The sequence below is a fragment of the Bos indicus genome, chromosome 28, assembly GCF_029378745.1.
Source record: "Bos indicus isolate NIAB-ARS_2022 breed Sahiwal x Tharparkar chromosome 28, NIAB-ARS_B.indTharparkar_mat_pri_1.0, whole genome shotgun sequence".
Taxonomy (NCBI): Eukaryota; Metazoa; Chordata; class Mammalia; order Artiodactyla; family Bovidae; genus Bos; species Bos indicus.
This window is the reverse complement of record NC_091787.1, coordinates 30,022,666-30,049,542: the sequence shown is the minus strand read 5'-3', so window position 1 is coordinate 30,049,542 and position 26,877 is coordinate 30,022,666. Positions and strand designations below refer to the sequence as shown.

General features: G+C 39.5%; 1 protein-coding gene across 4 annotated transcripts in view; it reads right to left on the bottom strand.

The window, feature by feature from the left end:
• VCL (vinculin) overlaps positions 1–26,877 on the bottom strand; it is a 109,171-nt gene that overhangs the window by 10,862 nt on the left and 71,432 nt on the right. For 2 of the 4 annotated variants that reach the window (XM_070782216.1, XM_070782217.1), the window contains exons 7-17: positions 20,689–20,782; positions 19,566–19,713; positions 16,025–16,178; positions 15,155–15,330; positions 12,894–13,084; positions 11,464–11,663; positions 10,059–10,187; positions 6,023–6,172; positions 4,375–4,483; positions 2,957–3,259; positions 1,360–1,484 (exon numbers count right to left, since the gene is read on the bottom strand). In XM_070782216.1, the coding sequence (XP_070638317.1) occupies positions 1,360–1,484; positions 2,957–3,259; positions 4,375–4,483; positions 6,023–6,172; positions 10,059–10,187; positions 11,464–11,663; positions 12,894–13,084; positions 15,155–15,330; positions 16,025–16,178; positions 19,566–19,713; positions 20,689–20,782 (1,779 nt within the window). The remainder of the gene's footprint in view (positions 1–1,359; positions 1,485–2,956; positions 3,260–4,374; positions 4,484–6,022; positions 6,173–10,058; positions 10,188–11,463; positions 11,664–12,893; positions 13,085–15,154; positions 15,331–16,024; positions 16,179–19,565; positions 19,714–20,688; positions 20,783–26,877) is intronic. The other 2 variants (XM_019953761.2, XM_019953762.2) reach the window with 1 other exon arrangement.

Sequence of the window (26,877 nt, the reverse complement as noted above, 5' to 3'; positions counted from 1 at the left end):
TCATATATTAACACATATATATAGAATCTAGGAAGACAGTAATGAAGAACCTCTTTGCAAGGCAGCGGTGGAGATGCAGACACAGAGAACAGACTGTGGACCCTGGGAGGTCGGGACGTGTGGACACGGGATGAATGGAGAGAGTTGCATGGAAATATACACACTACCATATGTAAAGTGGATAGCCATGGAAATTTGCTGTATGCCTCAGGGAACTGAAACTGGGGCTGTGACAACCTAGAGGGGTGGGATGGGGTGGGAGGTAAGAAGGAAGTTCAAGATGGAGGGGATATATGTATACCTATGGCTTATTCATGTTGATGTATGGCAGAAACCAAAACAATACTGTAAAGCAATTATTCTTCAATTAAAAATGAACAAGTTTTTTTTTTTTTTCTTAAATAAAAAAAAAGTATCCCCAGAAAAGTCACCCACATTCACAATCATCCACACTGAGCACGAGGGCCACCTGCTTCAGTCTCAACAGAAGCATATTTTCCTCCTTTTTTCTTCACAAAAAACTAGCAGCTACTGCCTTGGACATATCCCAGGGAGGCATGCATGGCAATACCGAGCCAAAGAGCCTCAAAGAAGATCTAAATTCTGGTCTTAACTTCGGACCAGAGTTCAGGGGCAGCTGAATAAGCATGGAACTTCTCCCCAGGGCCTTGGGTTCCTCATTTACCAATGAGGAGTGCCTAGACCAAATGACTTCTAAGTTCTTGATTCCAAATGTCAGGACTCTGTTGATCCCGTAAGAATCCATTCCCCAGAAGAGCTATCTCCTGACTCTAACCACCCACCCACAGTCTATCAAGTGGAAAGAATCAAGTCAAAAAAGAAGTGTTGGTGGCTAGGGAAGCACTGGTCATTAGCTATGGGCACAATCACTCAAATTTGTCCTCAACAAACTTAGAAACTTAAATATGGGAAAGCAAATTTGGGACATTAAATATGGGAAAGTAAATCAGAACATTAAATCAAATTATTGCCTTGATAAGCTATTCCTAAGGACAAGCTATTTCCAATACAGCTATTTTCCCACTCCTCACCAACCTACCCCACTAACTCATCACTCATCACATTCACACTGACCATAGCCAGCTCCTCTGCTCCAGTCACTCCCCATCAAAGCAGACCAACACCACAGACTCTCCACTTACCCAGCACACCCAATGCATAAGCACTGGGTTAGGACTCCTCTAGATTCAAGAATGAAAGCTGAGTTGTGCCTTTGAGATTCAAGTAAAATAAAACAAAGCTACCTAGTGACAGAGGCTCCGGAGCAGACTACCTCTCTGCCACTACAGTCCCAACACCCTGCTGCTCAGTTCTCCCCGTGTATCTGGATTTACTTACTCGGAGCTGTTCAAGGTCTGGTGGAGGAGGCGGGAAGTCAGGCTCCTGTGGTTGGAAGGCTTCTCTGACCTTGGCCACAGCTCCTAGGATCCGGTATCCTGAGTCCAGGAAGCTCTTTTGCAGTCCTAAACACAGACACCCTCACTTTCAGTTGGGTAGGTCAGTACCCTGGAGCACTGTCTGTCCAGAAGAACTGGTTTTCAGTAACAAAAGCTGGGTGTGAAGCTGCCAGTAAGTGGCACAGGCAGTGACTGAAAGGGAAGGGAGGTAAGAGCGAGGCAGATGCCCTGAGTCCTGCAAAGAGTCAGAAGCAGCACAAACCAGCCGTTCCCTGTAGTGCTCAGGGGACCTTCTTGCCTGGACGGCTGACAAGCACTTGGGACACTCCTGGGCAGGAACGCTTTGGGATCAGGTGGTGCTCATCACCTCTCATGATAAAGCAGTCAAGAGATAAGCAGCCCCACTCAGAACAGGGGAGATGTCACTTTCAGATGGGGCAGACTTTCCCTGGAGTACTTCTCACCTTTCTCCCTACCTACTCCTTTGCTCCATTTGGCATTCAGCATATTAGCCCCTATACTGAGCTGCTGCTACTGTATCCAGTCACCTAGAATTAAAGAATTTACTCAAACTATTTCTGTTGTTTAGTCACTAAGTTGTGTCCAATTCTTTCACAACCCAATGGACGGTAGCGCGCCAGGCTCCTCTGTCCGTGGGATTTTACAGGCAAGAATACTGGGGCAGTTTGCCATTCCCTTCTCCAGAGGATCTTCCCAATCCAGGGATTGAACCCATGTCTCCTGTATTGGCAGGCAGATTCTTTACCACTGAGTGTCACCTGGGAAGCCGCTCAAACTATTAGAAACTCCAATTAGGAAACTGAGCACGTCTTTAGTGATGGTGGGTTGGGAAAACGAGGTAGACTTTGCCTGGGCTAGGGATGAAGAGGGCAGCCCCTTTTTCCCACTCTCTCACACTGAGTGGGTCCTACTCAGAGAAGAGGCTAGAATCACTGGAGGTTCACAGAAGGAAGGAATTCAGATGGTTCCTACCAGAAAGGAGTGACACATCTTCAGCAGCAAAGAAAACATGACCAAAATTCAGCTAATGAAAACCCAAATTCTTTGGTGTAGGATCAAGATAATCACCTAGGAGACCCACAGGTCAACTCAGGTCCTCCAAATTTGACAGAAATAAAGAATGTTGTCTAGAGAAAAAGCATTTTAAGAAAAGCAGAAGTTATGCAAGTGATATAAGTTAAATGGTTGATAAATTGGTTATTATGCATCTTTTGAGAAATTTCCAAAATAATGATTCAATAGGAGAAGGAGCTATTTAGTCAGACTACATGAAGAAAGTGCAGAGAAGCTGCTCCAGAGAAACTAACTTATGATAACCCTGCCAACACTTCAGGAAATATTCTGTCCAACATATTTTGAACAGAAAAAGATTAATCTAGCATTCTCAAACTAGCAGGCTATAGTTTTTCCTCCAAGACTTTGCATGTGGGCATTTTGGGGTGCATCTTCTTTTCCCTCCCTGTCAGCTGCCTGAATTAACCTCTCAGGTGAGGTGAACCACACCATGCATTGCTTACCAGGGTCAGAAATGTTTCCTGCCACGGCCTTTGCATCCACCACCATTGGGGAGATGGTTTTGCTCAATTCATCAGAGGCAGCTTTCACAGCCTCACGGAATTTGGGATCCTCAGAGTTCTCCACCTCCCTCTTAGCCACCAGCAGGATTCGGTTGGCCCGACGAGCAATGCTGGTTGCCCCGGCGACCAGCATCTGAGGCTGAATGTTGGCCATGGCAACTTTACACTTGTCCAGGTCTTTTTTAATTGCTTCTTCGGAAGCATCCAACAGAGATTTAGTGTCAATGGCTTCGTCCACCAGCCCTGTCCAGAGAATAGAAATGGAATTTAGTTTCTATTTTACAAGAATAGAGACTCCAAAACCCTGATGCCCACTCACGTGAACGGACAACACTCATAATTCTCACTTTCAGCTCAAAGTCCTTCTTACACAATCAAAAGCACCACTGGAGGGGGGTCGGCGGGGGAATAAGAATGTAGCCCAGGAGGCCAAACAGATTCAGAGCATTTTTACCAACCGTGGTCCCAGCCTTCTTATATCTACCACAGACACCCAGAAACGCTTTCACATCAGGAGGAAACCAGAATTGTGTCTGAAACCTTCGCTGCATCAGCACCACATTATCTGTTAAGAATGTTTTCTCCTCCCGTCTCACTCCCCAGCCATCTGTTGCTTGTTGGCAGCTTGTGGTGCCCAAGATGAGCCACGCGGTGGATTCCAGTAACCTTAACAGCCTGTTTCTTGTTTCTGTTACCTGTCTTCATATGCCCAAGGAGCTCCACTTTCATCACTGGCTGCTATGGACCCCTGTCCCAGCAGGTCGTGCAGGGAAGCTGGAGCGCCTACCTTCCTCATCTCTTCCTCTCCCATCCCTCCCTCCACAGAGAATGAAGAAGACTCAGAGATGCCACTTCAACTGCACAGACACAGGTCTGTTGGTTGTTGGTGTCTCCTTTTTAAAAAAGAAAAAACTACGTAGTCGATAAGTTGGAGGAAATTCTGAGACAAGTTGTATTAAATGGTAGCTATTGTGGTTCCTTGAAATGTGAACCCGTTGAAAATGACAGGGACACTTACTGTATCCACAAACACTGCCTCTCAGCCTCTGAAACCAAACCCCAGCTCAGACAGAGACAAGGCACTATTCAGAGAAGATAGGAACTGTAACAATAAACATCACACTGGGAGGGCGGCATTAAAATCAAAGGGGCTCAAAGAGTCTCTCTTTGGACAAAGTTGCAAGGCTTGAATGAGAAGCCGCCGCTGCTCAGAGGCCTTAATCAGGGCCAAGTACACTGTCAGGCACATGACAGTCCCTTTATCCAATTACAGCTTAGTAACATAACCGGTCCTGCCTGAGTTTCTCAGAACTTGTTTCTCATGGATTAGACAGCAAGATTTTTGCACACAACGCTACCTGTCATTTTTTCAACATTATCGATCCACTGGTTCTTCATGGTCTCAAAATGTTCATAAGCAGCTTGATTTCCAGGATTCCTAAGTAAGATGCGAGCGGCTGAGACCACCTGGGAATAACAAAGCAACCTTGAAACACCAAGAGCACCTTCCCTCTCAAACACAAGCCTTGAGTGAAGCTTCCCCCTCTTCACCTGCAGGTGGCACTCTAAGGCCAAAAGTCGGCGAGTCTCCTTTAACGCCAAACACTTTAGTCTTGGTCTGATAAGCAGCTCAGCTAATAAAGTAACATAGTAAAGGAGTGTTTGCTTGATACTTCCAAACATACACAAAACAGACAAATACTTAAGCCCTCCATGTCCTTCCATCTAAAAAAGTACCATTTAAAAAGATACTATTAACAGATTTATGAATATTTACTAAAAACAACTGTCTATAGTTAACAAAGTACTTTCACATCCATTATCAGGCTGAATCCTCACAACAAGCCTGTGAGAGAGACAGGACAGTAATTTCTCCATTTCACAGCTGCAAAAACCAAGACACAGAAAATTGAAGTCACTTGCTCAAGAGCTCTTAGCTAGTCAGTTACAGCTCTAGAGGAAGGAACTAACATTTACTGAGTATTTGATAAGTTATAGGCTGTATAACATATAAACATCTGAATTTTCAAAGCAATCCACTAGGAAAGAGTTCCCTCTGTTTACATATGAGGAAAGGATTCAAGTCCAGATCTGTCTCCAAAGTCCTGGTTCTTTTTACAGTTGGTGTGTTAAGCCTACTGCTGTGTTTCTGTTTTTTAGGAATCTCGGTTTTATACAGAAATTCTATATTTTATTCTTCATGTTTTATGGAACTTTTTCACGAAAGTTAGATACACTCATGTTTTACGGACATGTTTGATTTTTCAAGAGAATCTAACTTTTAACATGCCACATGGATAAAAGCTGAACAATGAAGGGACATGCTAAATGTCCCCTGTCTCTGCTTACAAGCTCCCACCACATCTAGTATCACAAATCTGTAAAGCCAAGACAGTTTCTAATGTATCACAGGCATTTAAGAAATATATGCTGAGTAAATAAGTGAAAAAATAATAAAGTTTCTATAATTCAACTGAAAGAAAAAAAATGCACAAACATCACACTAAATGACATTGAACTGATTTTTTTTAAAGAACGTCTATCATGTACTAGAATTTTAATTCCTGTCCGATTTGTTTTCTTTTGTTCCCACTCTTCCAATATTCTGTTCACAGTCTGGTATATCTTGGTTATATAATTAAAGAGAAAAGAAAACTAAGTATAAAACAACTAAAAATGTTTAAATAGCCTCAAAGAGACATATGGAAATGCATAAACTCTAAAATCAAAACCAACTAACCTCTCAAGATTATCAAATTTTTCTCTAATTCTGTATGGGAGGGGGGTACTTTACTAGTTTCTTCTACTTTCAAAACTAATCATATCATTGTAAAAAAAATTCAAACAATATAAAAATGATTTTATTGACACTAAGGGTAAATGTGGGGTTTCTTCATGATATTTTATAATAATAAGTGTTCAAAAATGTATAGAAACTGTTCTGTAGTTAACCTCCTTTACTCACTACGGTGTGAACTTACATGATAAAAAGGGAGCGAAACTCACCTGGGGTGTAAGTTCTCGGGCTGTCTTCACTGAGGCCTGAATGCCTTCCACTGTTGATTTATTAGCAGTTCCAACAGCAGCCGCCTTCTCTGCTGTGGCCCCAAGCCTTCCTGAATGGTTTTCAAAGTTAGCTGCCCTCTCATCAAATACCTTGAGGAAAAAAAACAAAGATATTAAGTAATTTTATTTCAATAAAACAGGTCAGATAGCCTAAGGGAAAAGTCTCTCTTTTTAAGTAGAGGCAGCAACTGCTTGAGCAAAGACTTCAGCAGATGACATCAAACCCCAGCTAATAAGACAACAGTCACACACTGAGTCCTGGCCTTGCCATATCTCCTCAGAGATTTGGTCATTAGCTCCACATGTATGCAGACACACACACATCCTTGAATTTCAGTTCAACTAATGCTTACCAAGTGCAAACAAGACATACAGAGCCATGTGGTCTACAAGAAGAAGTTCACAGCATCCAAAGACTTAATCCCCCTTTCCCAAGGCTTATCCTCTAGTTTGAAGAGGTCAGAAAAACCTACTCCAGGTTGGTGGCTGAATGCGTTAAAGATCAAGACTATCCACGGAGTCCTAACCAGAGCCCATCCTCGGGCAGCTCCCCTCACATATCCCGTTACCATTAATGTTGTAAAAGTTCTGCCCCTGACCTCCGTAGGAAAAATGATAGCTGGTGCTCACACCCAGGCCTGACACAAGGGAAATTCGCCTGATTTCCATCACCCAAAGCCAAACTATCCACTGAATTGTTCATTCAGTTCACACATCTGCTTCAGCAGGGATATTTTTCAAAGTCGCATACCTCGAAAGGGACAACTGAACTTAAGAGGACAGGAGTTCCTCTGTCATTTGTCTGAATAACATTATGAGCACTGACGCTCAGCAGCAGTCCTGGGTGACGTTTATACACAGAGCACGTCAGGACTGCCGAGCAGAGTCTACCCTCCTCTTTACCTCCTCCAGAAGGTCTACCTGCCTGTACTTGGAGTCAAGTTCTGGCTCCTAGCAGACACTCTCTAAAGGTCTCTTGGCCCAAAAACAGGCTCCTCATTGCCAGGGTTCTATGTTTACCTGACCCAAGTCTCTTCTCCATCCTGGCCTCTTCTCTGATTCAGCCATTAACGGGTTCTTGCCATTTTTAAAGCTCAGAATCTCTTCCTAAATCTCTGATCTCCTGGTCCTCTTCTCCTGGCCTCCATCCTTGTTTCTTTCCTTGTCTGGTCTCCCTACTCTGAATACACAAGGCTTTTGCTGACTTTGTCGACCATCTCAACCCCAGACCATGTCCGCTGCTCCCTTTGACTTAATCTACTGCTTAGCTTGATTTTCTTGTCATGCAACCAAAATTTACTAAGCACTTACTATGTACCAGGCTCTGGAACAGGTGCTGAAGATACAAAGATGAATAAGACATTATTTCTGCATCTCAAGGAGCTCACATCCTAGCAGGGTTTAAAAGGCCCATAAACAGATGCCTATAATAGTTGTGTGCTATCTGCAATAATAAATTTAGGCACTGATACTTAGGAGGAAAAAGGTACATAACCTATCCAGAAAGAAAAGGATACTAGAATAAAGGATAAATAGAAATTAGCCAAAAGAGATGATGGGGAAGATAACTAGGTAGAGACAGAGAGAGAACAAAGACACAGAGAAAAGAAAGGACAGAGTAGGCAGGAAACTATAAGCAAAGAAGTATTTATTGCTGGGACATGAACTGAGAAGCAGGGCTTTGTGCAAAACAAGGGTAAGGAGAGTATTAGAAGCCAGATCACAGAGCCCTGGCTTTCTCCTATGCGAAAAGGAAGGACCACTGAAAGGTTTAAGCAGGAAAATATCAGGCTCAGACCTTTAACTTTATTTGTGCCTTAGTGACCAATTCAAAGACCAGTTACAGCTGCATAGTCACTCAGGCAGCAAGGGACAAGGATCAGAATTACAGCTGTGGCAACATGAAGAGAAATGAGAATTCAAGACATATTTGTGAGATCAAATTAGCTTGTCTTACTTTATTGATGACGAGAAGAGTCAGTGGCAACTCACAAATTTCCAATAGGAAGAAGACAGGACAATACATGCTGTGGTACCCAGCAGTATCTAGGTAGAGATTACCAACAGAGTTTGCCTACTTATCCGACACCAAGAGATGTCTGGAATGAAAAAATAGCAAATTACCCCAGCCTAAGTGGACCATGAGCTGAACTGCCCAGGAATCAAGGCCACAGAACGAAAATGGGGGTCATTAGCAAATAAGAATAACACAAACCTCTGCCCACCTGTTCTACACTGTCTTGGGTGCCTGACCCAACTCCTCCTTCACTGCCAGTACTACAGAGTCTAGAAAACCAAATACTTGCTTTCCTAGATTCCTTTGCAGTCAGGTAGCCTTGTGACAGAGAAGGCAATGGCACCCCACTCCAGTGCTTTTGCCTGGAAAGTCCCATGGACGGAGGAGCATGGAGGGCTGTAGTCCATGGGGTCGCTGAGGGTCAGACACGACTGAGCAACTTCACTTTCACTTTTCACTTTCATGCATTGGAGAAGGAAATGGCAACCCACTCCAGTGTTCTTGCCTGGAGAATTCCAGGGACGGGGGAGCCTGGTGGGCTGCCGTCTATGGGGTCGCACAGAGTCGGACACGACTAAAGTGACTTAGCAGTAGCAGTAGCAGCCTTGTCACAGAGTTCCAGTCAATGAGACATACACGAAAGTCTCCTGGAGGATTTCTGGGAGTGTTTACTTTCATTTATTCAGTGCCAATGATGTGCCAAGAATTGTGCCAAGAAATGGGAATAAAGTAATAACAAAACAAAATCCCTGCCCACATGGAGCTTTCATGCTAACATGAGGGAAACATACAAAGAAAAATGAGGTAAATATGCAAATGTTGATAAACACAAAGAAGAAACAGGATGTGGAGATAAGGAAATTCCTTGGGCTGGGGTTGCGCTCTTAGGTGGTGACCCCAAAGTGATGTTTCAGTAGAAAGCTGAAGAAAGTGAGTGAACAGTGTTTGCAGTTATCTGTGGGAGGACCAGAGAAGACAAGAGCAAGGGCTTCAATATTAGAACATATAAACATAAACAAGGAATACTGGGAATACCACACAAGAAGGTCAACGCAGAGAGAGGAGCATGAGAGGGATGAGAGGTACCAGATGAGGTCAGAGAAGTAGATGGGGGACCATCTCAGATGCAGTGGTGTGACAAAGATGCTGGTATCAACTCACACAAACTCATAAGAGCCAGAAGTGCCCATCTCTTCCCAATTCTGCTTACAGTGACTTCACACTGAACCAGTCATCACGGGAGTATTTACATCATGAAAGTCAACAAACTTTACAAATCAGAGTCTTTTGTTTTTTGTTTTGTTTTCTCCTCGAGAGCTGGTCTACCAGCACATCACTGGCCTCACTGTTCATTGTAAGTACTCTGGCTTCACTCTGGGACAGAGAGGAGTAATCTGAAGGGTTTGAGTAAAAGAATGACATCAAATGACTTAAAAGAAGTATCCTGACTTCGGTGTCAAGAATAGTGTCCTAAGGACACACTGAAGGGACAGCTATGACTAGAGGGACTGTTATGGCGGTTACGACTGGGGTGTCCCCCTTCCTCATTTCTTACTGCCTTGAACATAATAATGCCCAGGGCTGCATCAGCCATCTCTATCAGGAAAGATCATGAAAATCACAGAGATGCCAGCTTTCAGGGTGTCAAGCTGCTGAATCAATGCCAAGGCTACCTAGCTCCCTGTTTCTTATTATATGATAAAAATAAAACCCATTGTTTTCATCTCTGATGGTCAGGTCTTCCCCTACTTGCAAGTGAAGACATGTCCTAAAGAGATTTCTAGCTGAAATACGTGGTGACTGAAATAAGAAGTGGCAAGGCCTTCCTTCCCTTTTGTACTCTTCATCCACAATTTCCCAACCACCCCGATGTACACTGTAGTCACATTTTACCTTCACACATGCACACACACACACACGGATGGCCAACAGAAGAAATGGAAGCCCTCGGACACCCACCTCTTCCCTATTGGGTGCATCAGGAGGAGCAGTGGCTGCCACTGCCAACAGCTTGATGGGAGTCGTGGTATCACTGAAAACATCTGACACCTCCTGAGTCATGGCCTCCTGCATCCGGGCTTTCAGATCCTTAAAAACATTGTTTACAAATGAAATTTTCCATAAATATCCAAAAAGCACATCGGCCACTGTCCTCTCTTCCCACTCAATGTGCCACTGTCCTCTCTTCCCACTCATTCCTTCAGTGTTTCTTTCAATGTTATCAACTGTGAGTATCAACTGTGTACAAAGCACTGAGCTAGCATAAAACAGGTATAAGAAGTGAATCTTGCCCTCTAAGCAATTAAGGACATAACTCACATTGCCCTAGAGACTGTCCCACCCAAGCAAGAAATCTTACTTCATTTCTTGATGGCCTCTAAGAAATAATACTAAGAACCAGAGGGTTGAGCCCAAAGACCATGAGATGAGATAATCCCTCACCAGTCCCAATGCTGGAGCGGCCTGACATGATCTCAGTAACTGTAAGATACTGTGGATACAGTGCCAAATTTCTAAGTAATTTCTTATATTTAGAGGAAAGAAATCAATAATGGATTTTTTTGGATACATGATATTTCAAATAAATTTCAAGAAAAACTCAATAACCAATATATGTATTCATTTTCCAACATGGATCTAAAGAAGACAATTCTCAGAAGTCATGAAAAAAACTCCTTTTTATAATTCACATTTAGTCCAATCTAAGGTTTTTCTTTGTTTGTTTTTTAGTTGCACCATAAGGCATATGGAACTTCTCTGACCAGGGGGATGAGGGATTGAACCCATGACCCTTGCAATGGAAGTGTGGAGTCTTAACCACTGGACCACCAGGGAAGTTCCAATCCAAGTCTTAGAATAGATTTATAGTCAAAAAAGTTTCAGTCACCTCCACTGTTTCTCAAAGTGGGAGGCATGCAATGGCTGGTGATATCTAAGATTTTAGATGTTATACAGAAAAATGTTTTTATTGTAATAACTGTTTCTTTTACAGAATATTAGAAAAAATATAACTAGCTCATCAAGCTCCTGACTTCAAAATTATTATAAACTTTTCTTTTAAATAAGTTTAAAAAAGGAGTCCATTTTAAGAAAAAAAGCTGGCTGACTAAACAAGTGTAAGTGATACATGGTAGAGCAGATATGAAAGAGCTCTTGTATTTCTTGGGAAACAACAATTTTAATTGCTATCACACACTGATAAGCTTTTTCCTAATAAACTCTGGATTTTCTTATATTCTTGATCACATCTTTTTCACTTTCCCTAGACTCAGGAAATTATGTATTTTTAAAACTCTCTCCCTCCCTAGTTTTTCAATTATAGTTAAGCATAAGAAATGCAATGATACATGCTCCCGAGCTCTACCTTTAAGGAGTCTTGGAGCTGAGATGCAAGAGCTCTCGCCTGAGGGCTCTCCCCTTCCCCTCTGGCAGCCAGGTCAGCCAGCTGGGCTGTCAGCTGGTCCACTCGGTCACACTTTGCAAGAAGATCCTGGCGATAAGGCCCCATCATGACATTAGCCAGACGATGCCCTTCGGCCACAAGCCCTCGGATGGCAGCCTGACCTGTACCAGGAGAGAAAACACGGACACTCACATGGATACGGAGAAGCCAATCACTGTGCCATTCTGGTAAGGGTTTTTTTTTTTAATAGTAACATTTAGTGGTGTGTTTTTTTCCCCCCAGTAAAAAGACAAAACATTTGAGAAATATAAAAAATGTAAAAAAATATAAACCACCCATAATCCCATCTCTCGGAGACTAATATATTTGAACATTTCCTTCCAGTTTTTTTTTTAATGCATTGCATGCTCCTCTATATACATACATATATTTCTCTTTTATAAATCTGGGATAAACTATACATTAACTTTTATCCTGTGCTTCTTTTTATTTAACATGAGCATTTTTCTACATCATTAAAAATTATTTAATGATGTAGATCTAAAATTTATGTAATATTTTATCATATGAACCTAATTGTTGGCAATTTACTTATTAAATATTTATGTTGTTTATATACATTCTTGTAACTCCTTAGAAATATCTCTAATTATTACTTAAAATAAATTCCTATAAGTCAAATTGCTGAGTCAATGGGTATGAACTTTTTTTTAAAGCTCTTGACATACAATTCCAAATTGCCATTCAGAAAATTTATACCAATTTATTCCTCCACCAGTAAATTATACATCTGCCTGATTAGCCAACACTGGATTAATTAAAATAATTAAATTTTTTCCAATGAATGCAGCAAATGAAATAAATATATCTTTCAGCTTCAACAGGCTTGCTATCATAATTTGACCTAAATTCTTATAGTTCCATTCCTAAAATCTCTCAAAAATCAAAATTTTAGGTTATCAATTCTACAGGTGATTGTGTGATGCAGGAGACTTCACAACTGAAAATAACCTTGGAGGTTAAGTACCTTTTATTTCGTTTTAAAAATTATATTTAACTGTCAACTTTCTAAGGACTGTAATAACAGAAAGAAATATAATAGAATGAAAGTATACATAAACTGGAAACAATTAGCTCAAAGTTTCAATTGCAACATGAGGACTTTTCTATTTGCCTGCAACAAAATCATTTATTTGCTAATACTTTTGATTAAATCAAAGAAATACTACTGGCTACATTTAGAAATGGAGTCATACTGTGGAATGACTTATTCACCAGTGACTAAAGAGCCCCTCAGTACCTAATCACAGATGACACAGGATCTCTAGCAACAACTTGCTTATCTTCACTGAAATAAGTTTAATGAGGGCTAAGTGCACTAATAGCCTTACCAACTCCCCGGTCATCCACAGTAGGATTATCAATCCACCGCTGCGCTTGCTCAATCTTGCCTTCAAGGTGGACCGCTGCTTTGGCAGGTCTGCTGTTGGCTACGGCCCTGTTTGTTTTAGTCTGTAAGTTCTGTAGGGCTGTGGCCACCTGTTTGGCTAATGCTCGGGCCTCTGGGGAATCTCCTTTACCTCTGCAGAGAGAAAAATAGTCACTCTGTCACACAAGATACTCTTTACATCGAGATGACTCAATTGATAATAGGAATGCTAATGAAATGACAAATTGCTAATGATTATTATTGACTTGAAAGGAAAGGGATTTATCTATTTGGCCCTTAAATAAATTAATACTATAAATTCTGATTGTTTTTCCTAGTTAAGATAGTTTAATATGAGTTTGGTCATTCTGGCTCAACCAAGCTCAACCATTTGGTAAGCTGAGCTCAGTCAGTCATCAATAGATTAGGTGATCCTTCCCTCCAGCCTGCCACCTCAAGAGTATGACTCATTTTATAGCTCAAGTCCAGTAGGTCATAGAAAAGTAAACCAGGAGAAGTGTACCTGTCTCACTGATAAAACCGCAAATATTAGCCTACCTGACAGAATGACTAATTTAGATACCATATTAAGAGCTCCTTTATGATTCTAAATTTTTATACTTTCTCCATTTTTGTAAAGCTGGACAAAAAAGGTAACTGCCCTGTCAGGAAGTTTTATATAAATACATATATTAGATATATATTGTAAGTAATGATGGCATGTGACCAAACACGAAGGTCTGCTGTTATCATAGTCATCATTAATTCTCTCTTCATTAAGAAACATTAATGAGTGCTTGCTATGTATATGGACTTGTGTTTAGATCCCAAGAACACAGTTTCCTACTCTGTGTATTTTTATATCTAGTAAAAATGTAAGCAGACTGTACTAACAAGCTAATATTAATAAACAGATACCTAAATTTGTAGACATTGTATTTTGCGTGTGTGGGTGCTCAGTTGCTCCAGTCGTGTCTGACTCTTTGAGACCCTATGGACTGTAGCCCACCAGGCTCCTCTCTCCTTAGGATTCTCCAGGCAAGAATACTAGAGTGGATTGCCTTGCCATACTCCAGGGCATCTTCCTGACCCAGAGATCGAACCCGCATCTCTTATGTCTCCTGCATTGATAGGTGGGTTCTTTACCACTAGCACTACCTGGGAAACCCATTGTATTTTACAATTGTCTAGTTATACATTTTCCCACCTACATAATTTAAGACTTGGGGTATAAAGCAGTGACCCCCCAATTGACTGAGCTTGATACCAAATCAAATCTCAGCTATTACATAAGCTGCTCTCTATCACCACAACCTCCTGCCTAAAAATTATGTCCACCCTGCTCTCACTCATTTCTATTTCATGGTCTGAGGCCGGAGTTTGCTTTCTTAGCCAATATTGCTCTCTTAGCCAGTGTAAGATTTGAAAGAACTCTAAAGTAGCTCTTTGGGAAAAAGGTAGGCACTCTCCCATGGAAGAACAGGAACTGAAACATACAAGTTAAATGAAACACAGAAAAACAGGAACTGAAGCATTCAAGTATCTTAAATCTCTCAAGATACTGGACTATCGTTATCCCTGGAGAAGTGGCTAGAGGACTGAGGCAGGAGAGAGAATCACCTCTTAACTTCTGCCACTGTACGCTTTCTTAATGTTCTTTTAGCATGTGATGCGGTTGCTTTCTTTAAGACAGAAAAATATCTTCCAAAAGGAGAAAGCAACACCTTTTTTCAATATAATCAAAGTAGGTGCTAAGAAGGCCTTATCTGTTTCAATGATTTAAAAAAAAAAATCTTCAAAAGAAGCTGTGGTGAGAATATCATATTTAAGGATCTTTTATAATTGAAACATAAAAAATACACTGCTTAGGAAGGAAGAAAATATTTTCTTATGTCTCCTCAATCCCACCCCCCACACACCCCTATCTTTTCACAGCTAGCCACAAGTTATTTTCCTCATATGCCTGGGAAACAGAAAAGTCACAAATATGGTGTAGCAGGATGTCCTAAGAAATTTAAAAAACAGATCCCAAAAAAGGTGTTCTTGGTATCCTAAATTAATTAATTAATTTAAAACCATCTGCCCTTACCATGTCACACAGAATCAATGAGAATACAGGAGAAGAGCATCATATGTGCATTTAACCTATAAAATTCAACTACATATGTGCTAAGGGGGGAAAAGGGAGGAGTTAAAGCATAATTTAATTGATTAAATACATACTGTCTTCGTAGATCTCCTAATTTAGAAGTCAGAGCAGATATTTCTCCAAGAGAACGCAGAATGTCATCTCTCTCTTTAGGATCATCACATAATTCTGCTATTTTCCGAGCTTCAGCCAAAGCCCCTCGAATCTGTTCTTCTCCTTCTGGTCCACCATTTGGATCTGCAAGCCAATTCTACACACAGAAATGAAAAAGAAGCACACTGTGATTTACTCATAAACCAATTTTATTCAACTTAACAAGGGCGTCAGAAATATTTCAAAAGTAATCACAAGGCATATCAGCAATAATGCTAGTTAGTCCTTATTATTTTACATTGGTTCTTGCTAAGGTAAAATCAAATCAATCCATCTTGTTAAAACTGACTTTTTTTGTTCTCATCAGGATAAAATATCTTTATGAGTTTTATCTTATCTTTGAATTAATCATACCTTATTAATTCTTCAGTTTCTTAAGCATTTTTCTTCATGAAATACTTGAAAATCATTTTACAGTAGAGTAGTATCAAAAACTTTTAACCCTTTAACATTGCTATGACCAAATACAGTTGTGAATTCTGAGATGAAGAACAGGTTTAACATACTGTAATCTCCATCAGGAACTAGGAGAATGGTACTCAGAACACTTATTTTTAACTAACTGAAGTATTCAAAATTAAGATCTCCATTTCAAAATATAGATAAACATTAGTGTTAAGCCTGTGGTAGTAGGAAACATGTTAACAATGACAACTGCTGGGAATCAGTCACCACTTAGAAACACCCATTATCCACCCACAGAAAACCGGGGGGAGGGAGATATAGGATATTTATGGAACACTTCTCTTTGTCTTTTATTTCTCACCCCTCCTGAAAATCGCCATCACTACCTGAGCAGCATCGATCTTCTTTGCAATGCTCTGCTTTGAGTTGGTCATGGCTTCCAGCTTGCGGGCTGCATTTTCCACTTTTGCTGTGAGCACATCCAGACCCTGAGACACTTGCTGGGCTTTCTGCATGGCCACCGGTGAGGCTCCTTGTCCTCTACTCAAACAGACAGATGTGTTACTGTTGTACCCTCTCAAAATCTTAATGGCAAAATAATACTAAAAGCATAGTATATATCATTTTGCTAACGTATTTGTCCTTTTTCCTTTTCTCCACTAAATCTGGGATAACACAAGGAAACAGAGAGAAACAAAGCAAAACATCCAAACTATCTTAAAACCAGTAGCAGCGACTTTTCTGGCAGTTCAGTGGTTAAGACTCTGAGTTTCCACTGCAACAAGCATGAGTTCGATCCCTGGTTGAATTATTAAGACCCTACATGTCGTGCAGCACGGTCAAAACAAAACAAAAAAGAAAACAACGATATCATACAGAAGCTTTAAGGAACTGAATAACTGCTTTAAGACTAGACCTGCAAATTTTGATAATTATAATTTTCCTCTTGGTGGTGATTACATAACCAAACCTAATCTTTAGAGGGGCAAATGCACTTGTGATCTTATTGCTGTGGAGGGTTTGTTACCATAGTAGGTATGCTTTAGAAATAAACAGCCCATTAGATTGTCTTATTTATGGGCAAATGGCAGCCCACTCCAGTACTCCTGCCTGGAAAATCCCATGGACGGAGGAGCCTCGTAGGCTGCAGTCCATGGGGTCGCTAAGAGTCGGACACAACTGTGCGACTTCACTTTCACTTTCACATATATCGAAAATGTTTCGGGAGGCAGCGTGCATAGTGTTACTGAAAGCACACCGTACCAGGACCAAGGAGATCTGCGTTCAGATCCTGGCTCCTGTACCTGTGGGACCTTATGATGTATAACTTCTTTGGGCTTCAGTTTTCTAACTTAGAAAATGAAGAGTGGGTAGGTAAAAATGCTTGCCCTGCTTATCAAACAGAGTGGTGCCAAACAAAAAGTAAGAGTTGAAAACAGTTTGGCAATAAACCAATACACATATATAACTATTATTACTACAGAATTGTCATTATCATAATCTAATGGTAATCTTAAATATCTACCTTCCATCCCTATGCATCCTGTACGTATCAAAAGTAGTTAGTACTGAGGGAAAGGGGCACAGAGTGACAAGTTCTCACCAAGTTCCTAAAGAACTAGTTTCTTTATTTTCCTTTCTCAGAAGTGGTATGCTACTACTACAAAAAATGATGCGAGTTACTAGAAACTTGTTTGCCCTTTGTAAGAGACTTCCCAAGTCATAAGAAAGTAAGATATGGCATCTTTTTATATCCATAATTTTTAGTCCACCCAGCCTGGTAAATTCAATGATAGCGAGCGACAACTCCATCATTTGGTCCAATAGCATGGCTGATCATAACCTGAGCTTCTGATTTTAGGATAATCTCCAAAAATCTTTGCTTCCCTTAATGATAGTATGGATTATGGACTTATCATTCATCTATCTAACCTCTTTTTTAAACTTATGTTTCTCATGTATACCAATATTTGAGGTAGTGAACTCAATAATATTTATTGCCAATAATATTTGTATATAAATATATATACAAGTTTTACTTATGCTTGACACCTCCGTTTTATGGCAAAGGAGTCTGAGACTTTTGGAAAGATACTTTTTATGTTTTAACTTGCTTTTTTCTTTCAAATCTAAGAATTCATGATGAGGAACCTTGTTTGTGTAAGAGTCCAACTGTGAAAAAGTAAAAATATTTACGGGCTACATAATTTTTCATTCAAAAGAAAAAGCTTATTGAGTCCCATGGAGAGGAAAATATACATTAACAATCCTAGGTGACTGAATAAAAGAATACTAAAGAGGAAACTGTTACTGAGTTTCAGCCACTAAACTGTTAGAAAGTTAGGCATATCCAAGAAAGGATAACAGGGAGACAGCTTTGCAATCTTTCATTGTGAAAGGAGATTGCAGGCGCCAGTGTGAAGCAGACTCACTGGGGTTCCTCACTGCTTCAACCTTTTCTCTTTATAGATTTATGGTCGATCCTGTACAGCAACTACCTCGTTCTCTTGTTCAGATTCATCTTTCTCTAAATACATACAACTGTGTACTTGAGAATTCCAACTGAAAGCTGTCTACCACACTGTGAAAAGGCTGCAGACAAAAGAGGCGGCAGAGAGAAATTAGAAGAGCCAAGAGAAATTAGAAGAGCCAAGAATCTTGTCAAAAAGGCATTGGCATTTCTCCGAATGGGAACAGAACTTCTTTTTGTCCTTTCTGTAAAGTTTCTGTCAGGCTCATGACAGAGGAGACTGCTTCACAGTAGGAGAAAAGGCCCACTGCACTCAATGAGATCACATTTATTTATGCAGTTTCTTCCTTCCTTCAAGGTAAAGACTCTTCCCTGAAGCCTACGGAGCTTCCAGGGCTACAGTGAATCCATGAGCTTCTGGAAATTACACGTGATATTGTATACACATGTTTATATGCATCTTTTTTAGGTAGAGATTGATAGTCTTCATCAAATTATAAAAATGACCTGGGTCCAAAACAGGTTAGGAACCAATCCTTAAGAACTGTATTTAGGACTTCCCTGGTCGTCCAGTGGTTAAGACTCTGTAATGCAGGGGACGCAGGTTCAATCCCTGATTGGGAAACGAAGATCCCACATGCCACATGGCATGGCCAAAGGAAAAAAAGAACTATATTCTGAATTCCATTATGTTAATACATTTGAGGCCATGTGTAATGGTGTGCAACACATCAAGGAGTGTTCCTGAGGTCTTAGTTTGTAGGTAATTCCAATTACCTTGAGATGTGTCATGACAATCTTGAAGCAAAATTAAACTCTGTCTATATCTCAACTTTCTCAATATCCATAGCATAACATTTCATAAAAATTGAAGATCTTTTAAAACTTCATTAACTATATGTATGAGTTCCAAACAAACCTATTATACTGACTTTTCTTACCAGCAAACTAAATACAGTTTGGGGAAATGGAGTTGCGATTCTAAAAGCCAAAACTTGAAGTGGCTAAGAGATAGATAAAAGAATTATAAAACTAAATGAATAATGATTAAATAGAAACTCAATAGAGCCTAGATATGACCAACACAGAAGATAATCTATTTAACTGATTTTTTAAATGATATGTGAAATAACTCCAATTTGTGTTTCTTTTTCTCTCCATCATCCTTCATAAAAGACATCTATCCACTATACCTTGTTTTTCATAAGCCTATGACTAGAAACTAAAAAAACAGATTTCTATTTCAACTTCAACTTTACTACAAGGCATCTACATATTTTAAAAGTTCATCAGAAGGAAAATTCACTCCAATTCCAACATAGAATGTAATACCTTCGTTATCTATTAGCCAAAGAGAACTCAGTAAAATTCACAGAAACTTGCTTCTGAATCACTTCATCAGAAGCAAGATCCCAATTGTTACCACCAGTGCTCTGCTAAGAGCAAAGGAACTTTACCTGGCTCGGAGGTCAGCCACTTGGTCAGTCATCTGCCCCAGCATTTTGCAGGTTCCCAGGATCTCCCTGCGTTCTTTGCCTGCACAGAGTTCACCAACTTTTCCAGCTTCATCTAAAATCTGCCTGATGGCCTGTTCACCAGCATCACCTAAAACAAAGAGATATTCAAGGGAGTGCCCTGGTGGCCTAGTGGTTAGGATGTTGGGCTTTCACTGCCATGGCCTGAGTTCAATTCCTGGCTGGGGAACTGAGACCCCACAAGCCAGGGGCAGCCAGAAAAAAAGAGAGAGAGAGAGATTCAATATCTACATTACAGATCTATTAATTATTTAGAGAGGATGCTTTACAAGTCATTTCATTCATGACGGAATGGATGGTTTTAAATGACTAGTGAATAGAAGGCAATACATCTGATAGTTAACAGCCAAGCAGTGCCCTTAAACCGTAGGGTGAGGTTTCAACCACAGAGACTGCAGAAAAAGATCCTTGGAACCATAAACAGCTGGAGATAATAAGCAGCTTGTGGTAAGCATATGGATGAGATGAAAGTAGGCTCTAACAATTTAATAGTACTTAACACCTCCAAACTCTATTAGGCTTTATACATTCATTCAAATATTAATCTAAAACTGAATAAATATTAGATTAGAAAATCCATAAAGCCTAGCTCAATAACCTATTTGGGTCTTATCTTTATACAAGTCAACTTTGCTTCCCAATTCTTATTAGCATCATCATTTCATCTGCTTAATTAAGTATTCTGTTGGCATAAATGGAAATCTGCCCAATGGGAACTAGAAGAAAAGAGCTTTTTTGCAAAATAATTACCTTTCTGATTCAGGGAAAGGGTGAACCAATAATCTGGCAAAGAATGCCCAGTTCACTTTGGTTTATTCCTCTGTGATGAGAGGTAATTAATTCATGCCCTTCATCCTTTAGAGGACCAGAAATGCTTCAATTAGTCAAAACTATCAGAGAGTGGCATATGCCCTAAATGTTGCAGTAGTTATCTCAGAATTATGAGATTATGGAATAAATTCTTTTTTTTTTTCCTCCCCATTTTCTTTCTGCCTGGTTTAAGTTTTTTTATGTATCTATCAGAAAAGTAAAACCAGAGGGTTACCTGGGGAGGCATTGGGATCACGGAGCCAACCTTTAGCCTGGTTCAGTTTGGAGTCTATGGAGGCCAATGCTCTCTTCATGGCTTCAGTGTCCTTTTGAAGAAAAGTATCAATTATTTTCTTTGCAAAAACTGAGATACCATGATACAAAGTAAGACAGAGAAGAAGTTACACCATTAACATACAATAGCTACAGTAGTCCTACAACAGCCTTAAAAATATTCTCATCACACCATAACGCTTATTTCTGTCAAAATGCAACATCTGGCATGCAAATCTTCAGTTAATTCTATTTTCTGGTCTCCCTATTACTAAACTATGAAAACTGGTAAAACTGCTCACGTCAAAGCAGTTTAATATTATCAGCAGGAAAAAGCCCTTTTGTCACATGCCTCATTATCAGCCTTTCTACTAGTCAACGTTCATACACTGCAGCCCTGCCAAAGCCTTCCTGGCTTCAGAGAAGCCTCATTAGGATGTGGTGCCACAAATCACAGTTTCTCTTACATCTTGTTTTGAAATATACACATTGGATGATATTTCACCATGTTTAATTAACCCGAGGAACCTGAAATTACTGGTTAGAAGAAAACTGAAAATTTTAATCTAGCAATTTAGTTTTAATTCCACAAATAAACCACTGAATGTATCACAGGAAAGAAATACATTCAGCCTTCTCTGCCACTCCTCATCCGTAGTTCCCTCACCACCCCTAACCTGGAAGAAGAGGCAGGACAGAATAAGGGGGTCTCAGTCTATTGTTTACAATCAGGATTCATAGTGACTAGCATAAAACCTCCCAGGATATAGCATGAGAAGTCTAAACAGACTAATCACTTTTAAAATGTACACATATTTTAATAGGGTTTTTTAAGCAAATAAAAATACAGAAAACAATATAACAAATATGTATGAACCCATTCTCACAACTGAATGGCCATCTCTTAAGTCTCTAACACCTTAAAAGTCAGTCTCTCTCTCTTTTATTAACACTCAGGGAACCGGCTATTACAGAGTCCATCCATCAAAGTACAGAGTTGCCCTCTGAAACTCTGCTAAGTCGCTTCAGTCGTGTCCGACTCTGTGCGACCCCATAGACGGCAGCCCACCAGGCTCCCCCGTCCCTGGGATTCTCCAGGCAAGAACACTGGAGTGGGTTGCCATTTCCTTCTCTAATGCGAGAAAGTGAAGTCGCTCAGTCGTGCCCAACCCTCAGCGACCCCATGGACTGCAGCCTACCAGGCTCCTCCACCCATGGGATTTTCCAGGCAAGAGTACTGGAGTGGGGTGCCATTGCCTTCTCCAACTCTAGGGAATGTCTTAAATCCCCACCTTTTTTCAATTTCCACTGTCCTAAATCGGGGTTCTTAAAGGTGTGGTGCCACCAGTTTTCCACTGGGGGGCACTAGGAGCATCCCCACTTTACATGCAAACAAAACCCAGCACTAGCACCAGTCAGTATAGGGAGCATTCATAATTAGGCTTCGAGTTTCAGCAGAACTGACCCCAGCTTTTCCGAAGTACTCAGTCAAATTATAGAACTCACAGCTTTGGATTCCCTCTTTCCCCATCTAAACAGATACAGACTGTTCTCCTGTTATAAATTTGTCTACCTCAGGCTCTAAATAACAAATTCTCCTCCACAGCAACTAAAAAGAAGTGAACTAAATCACTGAAAAAATGGAAATAAAATATTTTTATTACTGAGGTGTATGAAATTATGATAGCTATCTATCAATAAAAGACTGAGAGGTAGGAGGATCTATTTTAAAATCCATTTGTATTTATGCAAGTAGACAAGTGGCGTTTAAGTGCTTTGATTCTCACGTATTTGTTCCTCCTCCATCTTGTTCTAATCACTCTGTACAGCAAACCTTGCCTTCAAAAGTCAACTTTAGTTCAATTCCAAATTGGCAAGGCCCAAATTATTATCATTTTAAAGAAAGTCTCAGGCAATACTCAACCTCAGAGCTGGATAGCCTTCAGGGTCTAATACAAGTTACAGGACTTTGTCTAGATACAGAGTTTTTAAAAATTCACAATCTCTCACCTAGGAAATACTGTGCACACGCTGAAGAGGAGAAACTGAAGTCATGTAAAAATACTTAATTTAAAATCTCTTAATAACCATTTCTCTAATACACATATATATTCAGTGAAAAATTCAATAGATATTTATTATATTTCAAAATCTAAATTTAAGAAGAAACAAAGATCAGAAATTTTCTAGTGTCTACTCTAGCATTAATAGCTATTAGTTAGGAAACTAACCTTAATTGAGCATTTCTTGCATGTTAGGTTCTACTTTAGCCATTTTTTCCCTCATTGCTTCATTTAACTTCAATTTTAAATTAAGGGGCTCAGTTCTAGAAGCCCCATTTGATCTCAAATCTCATTATTTTCTGTTAGATGAAATTCAAGAATTTTTTTTCTTTTACCAAAGAGAGTTGTCAAAGATTCCACTAACCTTTTACAGTAGTCAGCAAATCTTTTGCTTTGCCAATTTTGGATTGATTAATACTGCCACTGCCCAGAAAATTAGCTCTATAAATCAAATTCATAATTCTTACTAACCTAAATGACTGCTTTTACTCACCACTGCCCAAAAATGATTTGAAACACAAGAGAAAAACCGGTTTTGCTCAGCATTCAGTATCCTCAAAAATCACTGTTTTTTCTCTCCCTAATAGAGCATGGCTACTACACTTCAAGGAAAGAATCTGACTCTAAGGATGTGACTAATTTGGTCCTGAGGAGATGTGACAATATGAAGAAGTTAACATTATTTCTTATAATTACTATCATTTTCTCCTGAAAAGAATCAATGGCAAATATGCAATGAAGATGCATTTTTAAACTGGGAAATTCAATTAGTTAGCAAAACTTTAACAGAATAAATTTTAGACAATTTTGGAGATTTAAAACAGTCAATGGGAGGGCCACATTAAATTCTTTCTGGAATAAGTTGTAAATAATCATTTAAATACAATACATTTAAATGTCATATCTATTGGGTTGACCAAAAAGTTTGTTCGAGTCCCCAACAACCTTTTTGACCAACCACATTAAAAGCAAAAATGTCTATAGGAACATACATTTTGGTGTCCTAAGAATGTCATAAGAATTTCTTTTGAAGGGGATTGTTTATTATGGAAGTAACAGAATTCTGACATAAGCAACAATAGAAGTATACTAACACTAGATATAATATAAACAAATTCAACTACAAATCAAATTCATTTTTGAGAAGCAATTTTGAGACATTTATAAAGGATGAAAATAACCATAACTCTGTGGCCAACTACATTATGTACCACAGAGCTTTTAGTTAAACCTTGCCATGTAGGTCTAAGTACCCAGAGTACACTCTGGGTATGAAATAGAAGAGAAAAAAACTGCACCTTCACTAAGTACTTTTCTCTATAATATCTCAAATTTGGGAAAGAGAAAAGTCTTCACCAACCTCTTCTCTGTTTGTTGTTGTTGTTGGGTTTTGTTTTGTTTTGTTTAGTGAATACAAAAAAGATCAGATATAGTTGTGCAGCTCTGGGGACAGCTAGCAGGGTTCTGGCCCTTCCTGCTCTGGTTCCTTTTATTGTAAAACTCTCAGGAGTTCAGGTTTTAAATGAAAAGAAACACAGTTCCTTGAAACTCTGCCACACATACTGAAAGTCAGAAGGTCAACCTAAAAGACTCCTTTTTCCATGCTTTTCCAGGAACTGAAATACTTCTGAAATTTAATACAGAGTTAGACCTAAAGAACACTGAATAATATTAATACCAAGAACCACTGAGTTCCTCCCACAAACAGTCAAGAGGACGTGTGGTAGGAAAAGTGAGCTCCTGCAATCCCATGCTCTTGAAAATTTTAAATATGGGACTAAGGACCCCTCTCATTCACTGCCCAACCTACTCTCCTTTTTCCACTAACACCTCCTGTCCCGACCCTTCCCACTCCATTCCACTTCTGACCACATTTCTAACTCCAAATCCATATTTTAAACAAAGATGTTTTTGGAAAGTTAAATTGGACAGTAACACAAAATCTTGTAAACTACATTTAACCATGGAGAGAAAGTTGTCTAGCCCTGAATCTCCAGGCAAGCCTCCCAGGCACCAGTTCCTCATCTCTAAGAATACCTTCTCAGTGCTACAAGTCCGCACCACCTATGTGCACACAATCTGTTGTATCAACTAAAAGATCACTTGGATCAGAAGGGAAATGTCAGTTTAACGTGGTGGGCTTTGCTCCTTTGGTTGGGGAAGAGGGTAAGATATATAAACGCTTAAATTAACTATTTGTCTCAGACTCTAAGAGATAAATCCTTTGTTGTGTTAGCTGCATACTAGAATACTAATATTGTATCACATTAAAAGACTCATAAAAAGCTCATATGTAACCTTATTTTTTCAAAATTGAAATAAAAATCAACACTTAAACCCCAATGGTCTGCAGTAAGGGAAAGTATTATAGGATCACATGTTCTAAGCAGTATTTCCTTCTTTGGTACTCTAATCTGCACAAAGACATCTGAGTCACTCACTACATTTACCCACCACCAACCTAGGCCCACAGTGGGAGGAGATACACCACAGGGACAAATTCTGAATAACTGACTCAGGGTGCAGTAACAGGAACACCTCATAGGGTTCAAAAATTCTCAGTAACGAAACATTTTTAAAATTTTTCTCACTTCCTCTTTATTCTCAACATGCGTCAAAATACAAGTAATATAAACACCAAAAAAAGACTAATATATATTGCTAAATTTACAAAGGGTAAAATGTGAATCCTGTTCAATCCCTAAACTTTTTTGTCGCATAATGTATACTCAGAAAAAATGCTAAACTAGTTTTTAATAATCATTATGATTATTGACTTCGGGGGGGGATTTTTATTTTCAAAATAAAAGGAAGGGTTTAAAGTCCAGGTACTTTTAAATTTGTAAATCTGCCATCTGAATGTAGGTATAAAACATAAAATAGTCAGCTATTGCACTGCCTCTTTAAAATCTTAATTTATTCGGCAAAACGCACTTTTACCAAGCATTTTTTCCACTTACTTTCTTCCCCCACTTTTCTAGAGGAATCATCACTTTCCAGGAGAAAACTGCACCAATGGGGAGGCATGAAACAAGTATGGTAAGACAAAGTTAATTCTTTATTGGTAGGGCGTGAGAGGAGGTAAAAATATTTCATGTATTAAACAGAATGGGAACCCAGGGGTCACAGACAGACACACGGTCTGATTAATTCACTGCTTACAGGTGAGCAATGAAAGATGCATAACGCTACTGAACTGAAAAATAACTAAAATCCTAGTTACTGACTTCCATTTTCAGGGTAAAATTTTTTTCTAAATATTCTTGCAACTAATAAAAACAATTACTCTTAGGGGGTAAGGGAGATAGAGTGGAAAGGGATTGGGATGAGAGTTAGCTATGTCATATATATCTTTTTATAGCATTTTGATTTTTGAATCAGGTAAATGCATAACAAAAGCAAAAAGAAGTTAAAAAATAAATATTCATTGCTCATTCTGATGTCATTTTGTACTTAAGTTTCTTTTGGCTGGGCTAATTTTATTTATTTCCTTTAATTCTGATAGTTTTACAGTATCCTAACAGTCTGATTCCTTCCAGATCAGCATAAAACTGAGACGGCTATTAGACTGTGACACAGTGGGGACCAGGTCTATTTCCCTTGTATATGCCCCCAAGTGCCTAATCTTCCTCCTGAAAACCTCAACTGACCACAGTTTTGGTTTTGGTCTTTAAAGAAGCAGCTCTCAAATTTTCACAAAGTAAAGCTCAGTGACTTATTCTAATTGATGGATGACTTTCCCCCTCTGAAAATAGAAACATGATGGTTGCAGTGCCTGCTCCTCATTTTTTACTATTTCTCATCTGCTAGAAGCAAAAGGAAGAGAATAGGGAAAGAGATTAGGTTAGGGGAACATGAGGTCATAGAGAACGATGGCTGATTCACAGCTCCGACAGCAGAACATGCAGTGAGCCAGGGACTGAAGTTAGGAAAAACTTTAGGTACACCCGACTTTTTCCTTTTGATTCTGCAGGCTTGGATTACTGTGAAGGACAGGTGCCTCACTGAGACTCTCTAACCTACTTATTTTCATTATGGCTTAAAACCTCAATGATGCATCTCCAAAAGCCAAGTTCCAGAGCCTGCAA